Source organism: Gracilinanus agilis, chromosome 2 (assembly GCF_016433145.1).
Source record: "Gracilinanus agilis isolate LMUSP501 chromosome 2, AgileGrace, whole genome shotgun sequence".
Lineage (NCBI taxonomy): Eukaryota > Metazoa > Chordata > Mammalia > Didelphimorphia > Didelphidae > Gracilinanus > Gracilinanus agilis.
Window position 1 is genome coordinate 419,419,177 of NC_058131.1, and position 18,494 is coordinate 419,437,670.

Below are 18,494 nucleotides of genomic sequence, written 5' to 3' on the forward strand. Positions count from 1 at the left end.
TTTGTAACTTACTGTAGAAATGTGCAAGTGCTGCTCTAAACATTTTCTCCTAAACGTGGCCAATCTTCCTAGTAGTTTTTGTCATATAAAGAGGGTCATAGTTATAAAAGCACATACTGAATAAGTAACTATCAACTTTAAAAGTTACTACTAACGTAGTGGTAAGAGATTCCTAAGGCGAGATTGAAGCAACTCAATTTTAAAAGTGAGGGGAGAGCTCTGGCATTGGGGGAAAATGAATGAGGCAACAATGGGCCTATGTTAGAAGATCTGAATGTTTTAATGGGGAGAGAAAGGTTCATTGTGGTGTAATGACTGAAATTCTTGAGGCAGTATTGCTTAATTTTAATTTATTAATTGACTGGTCAAGATCTCTTAATCTAGTCATTTGTCTCTCTACAATCCAAAAGAAAAAGGTCCTCCTTCCTCTGGTGTAGTCCCTTCCCATGACATCTCTGATTGGTAAATAGCTACTGAGAAGGTGGACTTGTAGACCTCATCTTCTTCCTCATGACTTCATCTCAAGAAGGGTGTATCCTTGCTGGGACCTGAAGATGTCACCACTGCCATATGACCAGACCACTGTACTTAAAGTCATTTCAACGTGGCTACTTATTCCACTCTTAATTTCTCAACTGGGTCAGAGTTCACTATGGCTGGCCAGCTCTGCCCTTAATCTTCTTATCTTTAATAAAGACAAAATATCCCAACCCATTTTCGTAGCATGGGGGAGAAATTGGGTGTAGCCACAGGTTAGAAATGGCTAAAGGGGAAAGTTTCACAATCCAACATTAATTTTCCACACTGGTATTGTTGTAAGTCTGGGCTTAAAAACAAAATGGTTTTGGAAAATTATAATGCTCGATGTCCAGTTTCAAGTAGCATGCTTTCCACATCAAGCTTGCTGTTTTCCACATAAGGCTGGTACAACCACATAGATAAGTAGCTTAAGATAAGATCTTGGTTTGTAGCATGGGCAAGTTCTTCAACAATGGTGCGTTTGAGGAGTATTTCCTTCTTGTACATTTCTGAAAGCTTATGTGAAACTTTATCTGAAATATAAGGAAAATGACTTAAAAGGTTTGACAGCTCACATGGCACAAATAAAGGTTCACATTTTTATTTAGAACTTTATAGTTTACAAATATTTTTTTCCTCCAACAACCCTGCTAATTCCCACTTTAAAAATGGTAAACTTGAGGGGCAGCTGGGTGGCTCAGTGGATTGAGAGCCAGGCCTAGAGACGGGAGGTCCTGGGTTCAAATCTGGCCTCAGACACTTCCAAGCTGTGTGACCCTGGGAAAGTCACTTAACCCCCATTGCCTAGCCCTTATTACTCTTCTGCCTTAGAACCAACACACAGTATTGATCCTAAGACCAAAGGTAAGTGTTTAAAAAAAAAAAAAAAAAAAAAAAAGGAAACTTAGTCCCAAAAAGGCTAGATGACTTGCCCAAGGTCCTTAATAATAATGTTAAGATTAAATGGCTAGCATTTCTGTAGGGCTGTAGAGTTTGTGAGAGGCATTACAAACACAATCTCTCTAAGCCCTTTTAATTACCCTGTTAGTTTTAAGTGTTAAACGGACCCACCTGGGTAATTAGATGTAGGTAATTCTAGTTGGTTTATGCATTTGGGACATAAACAACTTGCAAAAAAGTAAATTGAAATAATAAATTTAAATTTAAATCTAGAGCAACTGGTAGTAAATGCATGTCAAATCAAAATACCTTTTCTTCCATCAGTTTAAAGCTAAAGGACCAAACCAGCACCTAAAAATAGTTTTCTTTTGAATTAAAAAAAGTTAGATCTTGTATAAGTGAATTCATTTGCAGTTCAACATGGTTGTTGTGAGGAATGTTCTTTGTAAAAAAAGGTCAACTATGTTCATTAGACTGATCAAGGAGTTAGTGTAGTAGAATGGACCAGAAAAGTCAGAAGAACTGGATTTGAGATCTTGTTGCAGAACTTTGTACCAATCAATTTCTCTGAGCCTAGTTTCTTCTATAAAAGAGGGATGATAATATGTATCCTATTCACTCCACAGGGTTGTGGTGAAGATCAAATAAAATGAGATGTGAAAGCCCCTTATAAACTAATATGTAATGGTTAAGGTAATATAATAATATTTATCATTTGATATGGGACTCAGAATTTATCCTAAAATTTTTTTAAAAGCAGCTCCTCTACTCTTATGTCCATAAGTCCTGCTCTTCCCCCCTCCCCCAAAGAATAGATTTCTGTTAATGTAGAAGTATTTTTGAAGCCTTAAAAATGGGAACCAGCTTTATGAAGCTCTAATAATGTTTGAATCTTATAGAAGATTTCATAATTCATACAGTATTTTCACATCCACTACTTGATTTAATCCTCATAAGATCTGAATTAACTATTCCTCACTGAGTCATTACTATATTAGAGACGCAAATTAAGGTTCAGATGGCTTATATTACTTGCCCACAGCCACTCCTTTGCCAAGTTGCAAAGGTAAACTTTGGAGCCTGGATTTTTGTTAGGTCCACATTCCTGTATGTTGCCTGTGTGCTCTTTCTTGACTTTTAGGCAATCGAGATATTCAATTAAGAAGTACTCCTTTCTAGCTGGCCCCTCTCCTTCTAAGGATGAATTCTTAAATTTAAGTAAATAATTTAATTAATTAAAAAATTGAAATTTATCAATTTAATTTGAATTAAATTCTTAGAATTGATTTCAAAGCACAGTATAATGGAAACCACTTTGAAATTGTATCATTTACATGTTTTCAATCTTATTTCTTCTCTCCACTGTGGCTCAAAATCAACAATTTCATATTACTTACAGAAGTAGGTTGTGGGCCATGTATGGAAAAGGGGTGTTTGATCATTTCCATTTCCACGATGGTAATTTTCTAGGTTGCAAATTCCTTTAGTGGTTGATGTTAACTTTTCCATTTTCATCTGTATCTTAGCCTGGAGAAGATAATTTTTTTTAACCGAGCATCTTAATGTGAAATCTGCTTTAATCTCAAAATCAGTAACTAATTGAATTCAGGTTAGGAGCTTAAATGGAGATGTTTCAGATGACATTTCTAACTCACAAATATGAATTAGTTTTTTTAACAGGGATTTTTTTATGAAGTTTACATCTGAGGGGGCAGCTGGGTAGCTCAGTGGATTGAGAGCCAGGCCTAGAGACAGGAGGTCCTAGGTTCAAATCTGGCTTCAGACACTTCCCAGCTGTGTGACCCTGGGCAAGTCACTTGACCCCCATTGCCTACCCTTACCACTCTTCCACCTATAAGTCAATATACAGAAGTTAAGGATTTAAAATTAAAAAAAAAAAAAAGTCTACAACTGAAATATAGATAGTTCTCCACATTTTTTGTGTTCATAAATTGAGGCTATTTTCATTTTTGGAAAAGCCAGAGGTTAAAGGATATGTAATTGGATGGGGAATCTATTAAGCTAGTTCAACAGTAGCTTTTTCTTTGTTGGGAATTGCAGGTGGACCTTGCTGTACTATTTTTAAAAAACCTAGTCAAAAATAGAAATAATAAGAGACTGGGCTATGTCACATTTGGGAAATAGTAGATTGGGTCACTGAAAGCTTTTTTTTTTTTGCTTTTCTTGCTGCTACAAAAGTCTGTCTTCAACACCAGAGTCTTTTGGTGACTCTAAATGCAATACCCTTTTCCTTTGTGTCATGTTACAGAGGAAAAGAAGTCCCAGAAAAAGGAAGTACCTTGCCAGTGATCACATAATGAGTTTATATATATATATGTGTATATATATAACTTTCCTTGTGTAAGAATTAACTTTCTACTTCTTTTCTATTAACTTGCCAATACACTAAAGTAGTGATGGGCAAACTACAGCCTGCTAGCCAGATTGGGGGGGGAGCCTGAAATGTTCTGTCCCTGCACATTATTCCTAATCTGACGAATACAATGAGTATTACATACAATGAAATACAAATGAAATGAATGAATACAATGAACCTTCCAAAGAGTTGCCTTAGAAACAGACTGACAGATGAGCATTTCCTTTCCTTTGGCTCCCTCTTTAAAACGTTTGCCCATCACTGCACTAAAGCAAAATAATTAAAAAGATCAAACAAAGCAGATACACTTTAAAAGACAGACTTATCTTTTGATTTTATAGTCATTTTCTAACACAAAGGTAGGATGCAAATTGTTATTCAATTCAATTGACATGTATTAATTGCCATACAGTGCAGTAGGAGAATATGGCTAACCTACAAATAATTAAAACACAGTAAATACATAAGAAAGGTGAGTTGGACAAACAAAGTTCTTTGAAAAGAATCCAAGAGACTGGAGGCAGTTTCCTGGAGAAGCTGTTCTTTGAGTCTACAGTGAAAGCTAAGAAGTCACCAGGAGGCTAAGTAGAAGAATGGCAGATTACATTTCACAGCTAAATTCTTAAAATCACACTTGGATATGACAGAACTCATAGTATTAATCAATTCTATTCTTACACAAAATATTACATATCATAAGAATATGTGTAAATCTAATCATGTCTGCATCATTACTGTAATGCATGTTGTAGATGGCAAAAATATGAGAGTACTTTGTAAGCCTTTTGATAAGCAAGAAGCCTAGATTCCTTGGTAGCTATTGAAATCAAAGAATTTAAACTATTCAATTTTTCATATTTCAGGGGTCATTTAGCTAGTTTTTAACATGCTACTGACTGGAGGAATAACTTCTTTAATAAGGATCAATTAGTGCCAGGCACTATCCTAAAAGAAGCAAGATACCCCTTGTCCTCAAGGAGCTTACAATCTAATGGGGGGGGGAGGGACAAAATACAAACAAATATATAAAAAGTAAGCTATATGTAGGATAAACAGGAAATAGTTGAGACCAGAATTAAGAAGGATTGGAGAAACTTCTAGTAAAAGACAATTTTATTTGAGAGGAAACTAGGGAGTTTAGGTGGAATGGAAAAGCATAGGTAGATTTGCAGGTAGATGATGCAATTAGGTGGTACAAGTCCTGGAATCAGGAAAATTCATCTTCCTGAGCTCTAACCCAGCCTCAAAGGCTAGTTGTGTGACCCTAGGCAAAGCCACTTAACCCTGTTTGCCTCAGTTTATCATCTGTAAAATGAGCTGAAAAAGGAAATGGCAAACCACTCCAGTATCTTTGCTGAGAAAACCCCAAATGGGGTCAAGAAGAATCAGACATGACTAAACAACATTAGGCAGATTTGAGAATCATCAGCATATTCGGTTTGAAGACAACTATTATGTACCTGACAAATCTTAACATCTCCAATTCCTTAAAAATGTTCTTTAAATAGCATGTATTTAAGTCTCCTTCAGATCAAAGGTAAAAAAATCACAAAGACCATGCTATTTATTTCAAAAGAGAGAGAATGAGTCAACTAAAGGTATTCTTTGAAGATACTTAGGCTATATTCAAAAGGAAAGTTACTGATTTTATAAGTATATAAACTTACAAATAAGTTTATAAATACTTGATGAGAGTCTTCAAGACAGACACTTAGGAAAAAAAAGCAGAGACAGATGATTACAAGTGAAGAAAAGCAAAACACAGAAGATCTAGCATTGAGAAAATAGTAACTGGACATATGGTAGCAACGGGATAATGAATATTGAAGACCTAGGCTTATATTCTGCCATTAACATTGAGTACTGACTTTGTGATCCTAGGAAGGTCACTCAACTTTTTAGTGCAAGTAATAATACAAGTTACAGAGTAGGTTTTGAGTGAGGCCTGTGTCACTGGAGGGAGTCTGTGCACCAGGAGCTCCTTACACTTCTCTCCAGAAGGGAATGAGGAAGAAGGGTCTTCTTCCTCTAACATTAAATCATAGCTTCTCTTCCTCATGGTGCTAGAAGGAAGATTATAAGCCATAAAAGGTTTGATATCAGTAAATCTAGGGGAAGAAAGTCCAAGGATATTTAGCATAGGAACAAACAGGTCCTGAGTCCTGAAGGACAACTATGTAATAGAACAACTACAGTACTGTAGGCTAGACCCTAAGAGAACATTGTTTTGTTTCTCTTTAATGCAATATTTCTATTTATCTCTGTCTTATCTTCCCAAAATGCAAACCCCAGGAGGGCACATACCAAGCCCAGCAAAATACTCAGTACATAATAAGGTACTGAAGAAATGGATGGTGAACCTGAGTCATCAGATGCTAAAATTCTATTTAGTAGTCTGGCTAATAAAGCAGATTAAAATGTGATACTACTTACAAAATTCTATTCCAACACCTCATTATGCCATGGAAATGGTTCTTACTCCAGAATCTGGCTGAAACTAGAATGGAAAGTTTGGTAGGACCCAGTCATCTTGAAAATCTTCAAGTAGAAGGCTGTATATCTTATCCTCAAATCCATTTAGTCACATTTGAAGAGGTTCATAAATAGAATTTTGTGGTGAATTGTTGGGTGACACAGCAAAATTCATAACTTGAAGGGGTTATGCTCTACATAGAAGGATGGAGTATTCAAAATGACATTGCAGAAGCCTGATTATAGAAAGATTTCTAATGTTTAAATAAAATTTAAAACAAACAAAACAACCATATTTAGTCATTTCAAGAAATAAACTTCCACATATATTTATGTCAAAGTTTATCCCTTGAAGACACCATGTAGATAAGGAATTAATCTATATTAATTGGACAAAAACTTTAGTTACTAAACTTGTGAGGATGATCTTAGCTTTTAGACTCTTACCAAGTTTTCCAAGGTGTCATGAAGTTCCTTGCACAACATCTCAAGATCCTCATTATATTTTGGATATACTTTTTGAGAATGAAATCCAGAAGCAATGCTGTTGCATTCTAGTTCTAGCTTGTCTTCAGTACTATATAAACACAGAAAGCAACAAGAATACAAAACATTATTAAACACTGTTCAACAGAGTGAATACTAGAAAGCCAGAACCACAAATAACATCTTAGAGTTAAAGGAAATTTATCTGAACTACATCTGAAACAAACTTGTATGCAGTATTAAGGACAGGTCATACATAGGATTAGGGGATTTAGAGCTGGAAGGAAACTAAAAGATGACTCTAACAGTGCCCACCTCAATTTTTTTGAGGAGGAAAATGAGGTCCAGAAAGAATTAGTGATTTGTTTAACATCACAAAATCAGGAGAGCAGGGATTTGGGCTCAGCTTCTTTTTACCCTGACAGCCTGTTGCTACCCTGCTTTTGCCCGAACAAATAGAGTGGCAGAAGAGTCATTCAAGTAGCATTACCTTTATTGCTGTAATGAAAAATGCCTTTCAACTACTCTTCCTACTTAACAAATCATTTTAGATTAAGTAGAACATGTGTAAACCATTTGTTTATGCAAATCCATAAATTTTTATGTTGCTTTGCTGTATTATATTTCAAAACTCTAAATATTTAATTTTCATTTCATTCAATCTACTTATTATTTCCAATATGTTCTACCTGCTGCACAAGATGGCCATTCAGTTTTTCATTAATAAAGTACACTTATTTGTTGTACAATATACCTAAATATGGTTACTTCTGAATAAAACCGAGTTGATAATTTCTATCTTTGGAAAAAAAACAAAAGACTAAAGCACTCTACCTAATCACTAAGTGAAAAAAAAATTGGAATGAGAGAAATGTAAAATAAACTACTTGTGTTTTGAACTCACAGCACATTTATTTTGATGTTTCCTATTTTGTTTGCAATAGAAAACCCCATGTTGTTGAGAGTCTCCCATTTCGATAATAAGTTGTGCCAGTCTGCTGCATTATCTTTAATTTTTCTTGCACTGACAGATAAGACAGTCCTTTTGGGGGTAACCATGCCAGAGTTCTTCACTATGCAAAGAAAAAGACAGAAAAAAAATCATGCTTCACTTTATTAAAAAGTAGGAGAAATTTGTTTAGACTGGAATTACTTTTATAACATTTTTTCTTTCACAGGATGTCAGAAGATGGAAGGAGCTTAACAATTATAAAACTATTGGATGCAAAGAGAACACAGAAACCAAAAATGAAATGTTAAAGCTAGTAGGATCTTTTAGCTAAAAAGAGGAATGGAAGGGTGGAGAAGAGGAATGTATTAAGAGAGGAAAGAAAGGAGAGGAAGAATGGGAAAAATTATCTCACATAAATGAGGTGAACAAGGAAGAGTTTATACAATGATGGGGGGTGGGGAGGAGAAATGGCAACACTAAAACCTCATTCTTATTTGAACTAATTCAAGGAAGGAAGAATATATACACACCCATAGTTGGTAAGGAAATTCAAATCAAAAGAGATAAACGGGGAAATTTCATTTTGTTAAAAGTTATGATAAGCAGTAAATTAATATCAATATTGAAGATATTGCTATCTGTGCCAAATGTCATAGCATTTAAATTCTTAAAAGAAAAGTTAAATGAATTACAAGAGGAAATAGTAAAATTATAATTGTAGAGGACCAAAATTTACTCTTTTCAGACCTAGACAGACCTAACCATAAAATAAACAAGAAGTCAAGTAAAAGAACAGAATTTTAGAAAAGTTAGATATTGTGGCATACCAGGTATATAATCATGAAAGTATTATTGATGCATGTTTATTGTAACCTATCTGCTCAAGTATAAGACTCATGGTCATTTTATTTCTGGATCATTGTATGTAATTGGTACTCTGTAAATCCTAACCACTCTCCAAACCATATGGTCAAGAGAATTCCTGCACAAATGGTCCTAGCTAACACTTTATTAGACCACATTCCTTTACAGCTCACATGTTTGATTAACCTCCTCCTCTTTGATCATGTAGTTGGCTACTGAGTCAATGTTAAATCCTATACCATGTCACATGTTCATTAGCTACCTCCCATTCCACATTCCTTGACACCCCAATAAAAGTTTGGGAACACATGCAACTCTCTCTACCACCATCAGAAGAGCAAGCACCCTGAATCCCATGTTCCTGAAGCCATTGACTCCTGAGTCTTTGTTCCTTTGTTGTGTACTCTCTCTTTCTCTTTCTGTTTTCTTTACTCATCCTCCCTCAGTTTCCAATTCTCCTCAGGTGTCCACCCACAAATATATTAATGTGTGGTCACAGGCAGGCACAGATATGATACATCTCTGGAGAATACTGATGGAGTTTACTTATTTCTCATCTGTGTATAGCACCTTTACAAAAATTGACTGAAAATTATAGCATAAAAACCTTACAAATAGAGAGAAGCAAAAATATTTAAGTGAAATCTTTTCAAACTGGAATGCAAAAAAACCCCCCTACATTCAATAAAGGGCTTTCAAAACACAGATGAAAAATTAATTGGAAACGAAATAATTTAGTCCTAAAGATGAGTGCATCAAAGAATAAACCATAAAAACAAGCAATTTTTTTTAAAGATAATGAGAACAATGAGAATTTAAGAGCTACAAAGCAATACTTAAGGGGAAAAGTATATCTTTAATTGCTTACAACATTAAAGAGAAAGCAAATCAATGGACATGCAACTAAAAAACCTTTGAAAACCAAGAAACAAAAAACTTCCAATTAAACATCAAAATAGGAATCCTGAAAAACCAAAGGAGAAATTAATAAAACTGAAAATAAAAAGCCTTCAATGAACTACTAAATAAAATTATAAGTTATTTTTTGAAAAACAAAAGATAAAATACTGGCCAATCTGATTCAGAAAAAAAAAATACTTCCAAATTACTGACCAGGATCATGAATGAAAAAGATTCATTCTGAAAAAAATTCACAATCAATGAAGAAAAGCAAATATTAGGAGGTATTTTGCCCTTAGTGAATTGAGAACCAGGCCTAGAGATAGGAGGTCCTGGGTTCAAATGTGGCTTCAGACACTTCCTAGCTGTGTGACCCCGGGGCAAGTCACTTGACCCCCATTGCCTAGCCCTTACCACTCTTCTGCCTTGGAACCAATACACAGTATTGATCCTAAGAAAGAAGGTGAGGGTTTTTAGAAAACAAACAAACCAATAACCACAAAAAACAAACTATTTGAAAGGGATGATATTTATAAAAATATAAATTGGCGAGATTAAGAGAACAAAAAAAGAATATTTAAAGAATTACATCTTTAGGAAATAAAATTGAACAAGACACAAGTTATAATTAACTTCCAAAGAAAGAAACCTCAGGAGAGATCAATTTACATGTAAATTCAACCAAATATTTAAAGACCAATTAATTCCAATAAAATAGGTAGAGGAGTCCTACCAAATTCCTTCTATGACAGATTTTAGTCTTGATACCTGGACTTCAGAGGGTCAAAACAGAAAGAACTATAGACAATCTCCCTAATGTTCTTTGACCATGTGTATTTCTACCAGAAATTCAAGACTAGTTAAATATTAGGAACCTATAAGCATAATTGACCAGATTAATAAAAAATATTAATGATCATTTGAATAGAAGAAAAAACGACCAAATATAACATCTATTCCTTTTAAAAACACTAGAAAACATAGGAATATTTTCCTTAAAATGATAAGTAATATCTATCTAAGACCAAGAGCTAAATTTGTTATTCATGTAATTGGTAAAAACAAAATAATAAAAAAAAAATAAAACCAAGAACTAGCATTAATTGTAACGGTGATAAGCTAAGACTTTTCTAAGATCTGGGGTAAAGGAAAAATGCCCTTTAAAACCATTACTATTCAGTTTTGTACTAGATGTGCTAGCTATGGCACTAAGACAAGAAATTGATGAGGTTGCTGGCAAAAAGGAAACAAAATGATATGAGGCTTTACTTAGTGAACCCTAGAGCAGTGATGGGCAAACTACCAAATATGGGCCCCCTGAAAGGTTCTATCCCCAGGCAACATTATTCCTAATCTGAGGAACACAATGAGTAGGATACAATATAATGAAACTTTGCAAGTGTTGCTTAGAAACAGACTGATAGATGAGCATTTCCTTTCCTTTGGCCCCCTCTTTAAAAAGTTTGCCCATCACTGCCCTAGAGAATCAACTAAAAAATTAATTTAACAATTAAGAACTTTAGCAAAGTTGTAGGATATAAAATAAACACATCTGTAATATCAACATTTCTGTAGACTACCAACAAAATCTAGTGACAAAAGAAATGTCATTTAAAATAATTCTGGAAAGCACAAAATACTGGCGCATCTACCTGCCAAGGCAGACACTAGAACTATATGAACATGGCTACAAAACATTCTTTACACAAATAAAGGCACTGTTAAATAACTGGAGAAATATTAATTTCTCATAGGTAAGCTGAGTCAACATAGTAAAAACGACTATACTACATAAACTTATTTATTCGGTGTTATACCAATCAAACTCTCAAAGAATTACTTTATCATGCTAGAAAAAATAATAAAAATAATAATAAAAATAATTTAAAAAATACTGGAGGAATAAAAGGCTAAGAATATCTTGGGACAGTGATGATGAACCTTTTAGAGATGAATGCCCAAACTGTAACCCTCATGCCACATGTGAGCCCCTTTTTACCTCTTTACCCCAGACAGGGGAGGGAGGAAACACTCCCATTGGGCTACTGGGCAGAGAGGCAAGTGATGAAAGAAATGTCCTCAGGCCGGTGTGGAGAGGGGGGAGAGAGCAGCTCCCTCCAGCATGCTCTAGCACAGGGGTCAGCAACCTTTTTGTCCGTGAGAGCCATAAACGCCACATTTTTTTAAATGTAATTTCGTGAGAGCCATACAGTGCTCACAGTGCGCGCTCCTGTAACAGCACCTGAAAAAAATTGACTTTATAGCTCCTGCAGAAAGAGCCAGATATGGCTCGAGAGCCATACGTTGCTGACCCCTGCTCTAGCGCATGTGCCATAGGTTCTCCAACATGGATCTAAGGAATCAGTGAGAAAAAGGGAAGGAGACCTAGTAGTAAGAGATCTCAAACTCTATTACAAAACTATAATTTAACAAGTACCGAGTAAGAAACAGATAAGATGATCAGTGGAACAGTTTAAGTATACTACGTGCAGAAGTAACATAGTAACCTCATATTTTATAAACCAAAAGATCCCTGTTACCGAGGCAAGAGTTTGTTATTTAACAAAAACTTTTGGAAAAATTGTAAAGTAGTCTGTCAGAAACTAGATATAGAACACCAAAAATAATGGATAAGCCCAAAAAGGATACATGCTTTAGATATAGTGACATCATTAACCAGTTAGTAGAGTATGAAAGAAATTCTGTCAGATCTAAGGCTAGGGGAAGAGTTCATGACCAAACAAGAAACAGAGGTTCATAGTAGATAAAAATAGGTAATTTGATTATATAAGACTAAAAAGTTTTGTACAAACAAAACCAATGCAGCTAAAATGAGAAGAAAAGTTTGAAACTGGGAAAAAAATCTCTGCAGTAAGTTTCTCTGAAAGAGAAAGAAAGAGGTCTCATTTCTAGGATATACAGAGAATTGAGTCAAACTTACAAAGATAAGAGCTAATTTTCAAGTGATGAAATGCCAAAGAATAAGATTAGGCACTTTTACAAGTAGCCATATAAAAAAAAAGCATTCAACCAATGCATATTATTTATTTTAGATAATTAGGATAATTAGAGAAACAATGAAACCAACTTTGAGATACTGCCTCACATCCATCAAATTGGTTAAGAGGACAAAAACTTTGTCAGAGGTTCTGTCGGAAAACAGGCCTACTAATGCACTTTTGGTGGAGATCTCAAATATTCCACTATTCTGAAAAGCAGTTTGGACCTCCGTCCAAAAATCTCTTATTAAACTGTGCAGAGCCTTGCACCCAGAAATACAGTTACTCAGGCTATACCTCATAGAGATCAAAGAAAGAGAAGTACCCATATGTACAAAAATATTTATAGCAGCTCTTTTTGTGATGGCAAAATACTGGAACCTGACATGATGCTCATCATTTGGAGAGTGGCTGAACAAGCTGTGGTATATGAATGGGGGAGACTACTGAAAGAAATGAAGATGGGGATGTTTTTAAAAAGTATATGAACTGATGCAAAGTGAAACGAGTAGAACCAAGAGAACAATTTAACAGCGATATTGTAAAGATAATCAACTTTGAAAGACTAAATAAGTGAGCAACAGTGATCACAATTCCAAAGAAATCATGAGAAACATGCCATCCATTTACAGAGAGTGAGAGGGGTCGGGAGTGGGGAAGAGTGGGTAGGGAGAGAACTAATGGACTGAAGCATACTTTCTTCTCTTTTGTTTGTACACGGCTAACGTTTTTGTATGATTACATATTTGTAATGGATTTGTCTTTCTTGCCTTTTCCATAGGTGAAGGGGGAAAGGAGAGAATGTGATACTGAAAATAAAAATCGAATTTTAAAAAAAGGCAGTTTAATTGTTACTTCATAACTCTAAATTTGCATCACTCACCATCCATAACTTTAGCGACCAAGAGGGTTCAGCGCAAACCCACGAAACTCAGAGAGAAGATCTGGAACCAACCGGAAGCATGTATTGTCACTTCCGTCCTCTACTTTCCCACATCAACCGCCACTGGCGGCAGTTCCGCTTGAGCTTGCTCCGCCCCGTGCCGGCAGCCTTGACTACTGTTGCTACCCGGCGCTGACTGGTCCCGCGGCCGTGCAAGGAACGGGCTCCCATAATCCTCTGCGTGCGGGGCTCGTCTTCTCCGACCCCGCCCACGACGCCCGGCCGGGGAGGACCTGGAGAATGAGGGTCCCATCTCGGTGTCACCTGAGGGAGGTGAGTCCTGCGGCACTGAGAGGCGGGAGGAGGCCAGGGTGAGCATGGGGACTCCGGGAGGTGGCGTTCCTGAGGAAGGGTCCCTCTGGCTCCCCACCCGACTGTCTTCATCACAGCGGAGTCCCTGAGCTCTGTTATCATTCTCCTCCGCCTTCCTCCAGGATCAGCGGCCACCCCTCAGCCCCTACACTCAGTGTAGCCATCCCAGGCTCCTCACCTTCCATCTACAATAGACCATCCCTGTCTCCTCATCCCCAATTACATTATAACATCTTTGTCTTCTCACCCCTCACCTACAGTATAGCCAGCCCTGTCTCCTCATCCCCACCTACATTATAACATGTCTCCTCACTCCCAACCTACATATAGCATCTGTCTCCTCACTCCCAGCCTACATTATAGGATGTCTCCTCACCCCACCCTCTCAGTGTAGCCAGCCCAGTGCTCTCACTCCCAACCACAGTGTAGCCGTCCTTGTCTTCTCACTGCTTACTCACAGTGTAACCCACTCCTGTCCCTCTACTCCCAGTGTAGCCATTTCAGTGCCCTCACTTCTCACACCCAGTGGCAGTCATTCTGTTTTCTCACTCTCACCTCTGTGTAGCCATCTCTGTACCATAACTCTCCACTCTCAGTTTTATCAGGCATCTTTATCTTCTCATCCTACCCCCCCCAACCCATTTGTAGCCTATTTTTGTCCCTTCACCACCCCATCTCCAGTTTAGCCATCCTTGTGCCCTCACCGTCATTGTAGTTATCTTTGTTTCCTTACCTCTCAAACCTTGTATAGCTATACGTGTTCTCTCATCTTTCTACTCCAGTGTAATCATCCCTTTTATGTTTCAACTGTGTCAAGCATTTGTGTTAGTCACTGTTTATACAAAGACAAAAATAAAACAGTCCCAACCTCAAGGAGCTACAATGTATCCTTCTCTGTCCCCTTCTTCCCCTCTATCATTAACACATCTGTCAGTTCATTTAAAAAAAGTGAATGACATTGAGGGATATGCAAAATTTAAATATAACATAGTTCCATCTCACAGAGCTCAAAGCCTAGTAAGGGATATAAAACACATCTAAACATTATAAAATAATAATAAGTGTATTAGAGAAAAAGTTACTGTAAAAGAGTATATAGTAGGTGGGAGCAGTTATTGCCAAATGGAAGGCTTCTTGGTGATAGGACATTTGTGTTAGACTTTAAAAAGATGGAAATGAATAGAAAATTTACATGAGTGGAATAATGTTCTAAATATGAAGAAAATGCATTAGTCAAGCATTTAGACCCTGCCTTCAAGGAAACCAAGGATTCTAAGAGGTAGAAATGTGTAAGAACAACCAGAGCAAAGGGATGGAGATAGGAGATGGAATGTTATTTGTGGCCATTGCAAGTAGGCCAGTAGAATGCATGGGAGGGGAATGAGATATAAAAAGCTTATGAAAGGCAGCTAGGTAGCACTTTGGATAGAGGACCAGACCTGGGAGGACCTGAGTTCAAATTTAGACTCAGCCACCTCCTGGCTCACTGATGCAGGCAAGCCATTTTATTCCAGTTGCCTAACTTTTGCCACTCTTCTGCTTTAGAATTGATACTAAGACAGAAGGTAAGAAGAAAAAAAAAAAGAAGTTTATGAAAGTAGTATGGAGCCAGGTTATGAAGAGCAATTCAGAGTCAGAAAGGTGAGTTTATATTTAATCCTAGAGATGATAGGTGGCCACTGGAATTTACACGTTCAAATTTGGGCTTTATATTTTGGCAATTGTATGAAGGATGGATTGGGGTGGGGAGAGACTTGAGGAAGGGGGACCAATAAGCAAAACAACTGTCTGGATGAGCAGCAAGTGGCAGGAAAGGACATATGTAAGTGATGTGGAATTAGAAATGAGATTTGGCAATTGGTTGGCTAGGTAAGATAAGTGAGAATGATTTGAGGATAACACTGAGATTTTGAAACTGAGTGACTATAACAATGGTTGTAGCCTTTAGAGAAGGAGGGAAGTTAGAAAGATAATTGGGTACATGGGAAGATAAATTGTTTTAGATATGTTGGGTATGGAGAGCATAGGGAGATAAATTGTTTTAAATATGCTGGATTTGGGGGCAGCTTAGTGGTTCAGTGGATTGAGAGTCAGACCTTCAGACTCCTGGGTAAAATTTGACCTCAAACACAGCATTGTTTCTAAGATGGAAGGTAAAGATTTAAATAAAAAAGATATACTGAATTTGAGATGCCTATGGGACATCCATTTAAAAATAATTAATTGTTTTTTGGTGATGTGGGGCTAGAGGTTAGGAGGGAGACTAAGACTGGATATGTAGATCATCCTCAAAGAGATGATACATTGAACCCATAGAACTGATGAAGTTACCAAGTGAGAGCATAAATAGAGAAGCAAAGTGAACCCAGGACACAACTTTGGGACATACCCACAATTAGGGATAGTAACATATATGATAATCCAGTAAAGGAGACTGAGAAGGAGCAAACAAGTAAGAAAACCAAAAAAGAGTTGTCACAAAAACCCAGAGAAGGTAGGAATTTATAAACAACAACAACAACAACAACAACAACAACAACAACAACAAAACTAAGCCTAAGTATCACCTTGTACATGAAACTTTTCCTGATTATTCCAACTGCCAGTAGCCTCCAACCCAGAGTGCTTTGTATTTAACTACTTTGTAAGTATTTTTATTATGTATATACTTAAATATTTTCTTATCTCCTGTTTGAGGCTTCTTACTCGATTTAGTGACAAACGCCTCTAATCCCAGCTACCAGGGAGACTGAGGCTGGGGGATCCCTTGAGCCCTGGAGTTCTGAATGGCAATGAACTGAGCTTAACCAGTATTTGTAACTAAATGTAGAATCAGTATGGTTAACCTTGGGAGCAAGGGGCAGAGGGGAGAAATTGGGTGGCTAAGTGAAGGCAAACTGGCCCAGGTTGGAAATATAGCAAGTAGAAGCTCTCATGCCAATAATTGGTGGGATCAGACCAATAAGGAGACCCACTCCTACTCCCTACTCCCAAATGAGGAGACTCATTTTTTAAAATTCAAAAATATTTTATTTTTTCAATTACACATAATAACAATTTTCAACATACACTTTCCAAAATTATAAGATCCAAATTGTCTCTGACACTCCCTTCCCTCCCCCCTTTTGGAAATGAGAAGCAATTTGATCTGGGTTATACATATATTATCATGTAAAGCATGATTTCCATATTGGTCAGTGTTGTAAGAGAATACTCATAAAACCCAAACCCCAAATTAAAACCATCAGTAAAGTAGTATGAAAAAATAGTATGCTTTGATCTGCATCTATGTCCCAACAGTTCTTTCTCTGGAGATGGATAGTATTCTTTATTATAAGGCCTTCAGAATTAAGACTCATTTTTGAAAAAAATAAAATGAAATGAAAAAGAAGGTAGACTCCTTATTTCTTTAGTTCCTTTAGAAATGTTTGTTGATTGCTTGGTTTTTATGAGAGCTTCTGTGAATGAGGTTGTCAGAGTAGAAAAGGTATAAATATAAGAGTGATATTAGAATTAGACTCAACTAATCCAAGCAACTGAATATAAGTTAAAGGGAAGTATCAAAGACAATGTGAAAGTTTTGGACATGAAAGACTGGTGTGGAATGAATGATTTAGTTAATCTGAAGGAATAGCCAGAGTGCTTATGGAACATCTAAGAGCAAGCTTTCTCCTAATGGTTGATACATTGATATTTAGAAGAGGTGTAACAGCTGGAGATAATAGATTTAGGAGCATTGTCAATTAGTCAACAAATATATTAGTCAACAGCATTTATTAAGTGCTTACTTTTGTGTCAGGTGCTGTACTTAGTGCTGAAGATACAAAGACAATAAAAAAATAGGCTATGGGGACAGCTGGGTGCCTCAGTAGATTGAGAGCCAGGCCTAGAGAGGTCCTGGGTTCAAATGTGACCGCAGACACTTCCTAGCTATGTGTCCCTGGACAAATCACTTAATCCCCTTTGCCTAGCCCTTACTACTCCTTCTGCTTTGGAACCAGTATACAGTATTGATTCTAAGATGGAATGTAAGGATTTAAAAAAAAAATTGGCTAGCCTTCAAGGAGTATACAGTTTAATGGGGAGAGACAACATGTAAATACCTAGGAATATACAAGAGATATGCAGAGTAGATGGAAGGCATTGTGAAGGGGGAACAAATTAGTTGCTAAGGGACCGGGAAAGGCCCTCCTGCAGAAGTTGGCTTTCAACTGAGTCTGAAAGAAGCCAGGGAAACTAAGAGGCAAGTGAGCATTGCATTCCAGTCATAGGAGACAGCCAATATAAAGTCAAGGAAATGGAAGATGGTGTTTTATATCTTTTTTAATTAACTTTTAAAATACATGTAGTAACAATTTTTGAGAATTATATGACATTTTGTGATTTAAATTCTCTCCCTCCTCTCCCCCCTTCCTTGAAGTCATAAGTAGTCTGATGTAGATTATACTAGTAATGTCATGCAATGCATATTTCTGTAATCCTTATGCTGTGAAAAAAGTCATATGTCAAATATACAGTTTCTTTTTGACTGTGGATAGCATTTTGCATCATGCAACCCTCAGAGTTATCCTGGAACCTTGCTTTGCTGATAATAGTTTAGTCCTTCACAGTTGATCATTGTACAATATTTCTGCTACTGTATAATTTGTTCTGCTTCAGCTCACTTCACTTTTTATCAGTTCATGTAAGGATAATGTTGTATTTGAGGAATTGACAGCTGACCACTTTAAAGTGGCTGGATCAAAGAGTGTGTAGGTAGGAGGGTAGGTA

At 36.6% G+C, this 18,494-nt stretch overlaps 1 protein-coding gene across 1 annotated transcript; it reads right to left on the reverse strand.

Moving 5' to 3' along the window:
• Positions 1–335: 335 nt before the first annotated feature.
• On the reverse strand, positions 336–13,424 carry LOC123237605 (cyclin dependent kinase 2 interacting protein). The gene is made up of 5 exons (XM_044664622.1): positions 13,353–13,424; positions 7,659–7,827; positions 6,716–6,845; positions 2,817–2,946; positions 336–1,052 (listed from the first exon to the last, which is right to left on the reverse strand). Exons 1-5 carry the CDS (start codon positions 13,357–13,359, stop codon positions 853–855), a joined length of 636 nt encoding a protein of 211 aa, XP_044520557.1. The 5' UTR covers positions 13,360–13,424; the 3' UTR covers positions 336–852.
• Positions 13,425–18,494: the final 5,070 nt, after the last annotated feature.

What these genes read in the sequence shown, in the direction of transcription:
- LOC123237605 (XM_044664622.1), bottom strand. An exon ending in ATGACACCTTGGAAAACTTG is followed by an intron (nt 2,947 to 6,715) that starts GTAAGAGTCTAA and finishes TATCTTCTCCAG; the next exon opens with GCTAAGATACAGATGAAAAT. An exon ending in ATGGCCCACAACCTACTTCT is followed by an intron (nt 1,053 to 2,816) that starts GTAAGTAATATG and finishes CTTATATTTCAG; the next exon opens with ATAAAGTTTCACATAAGCTT.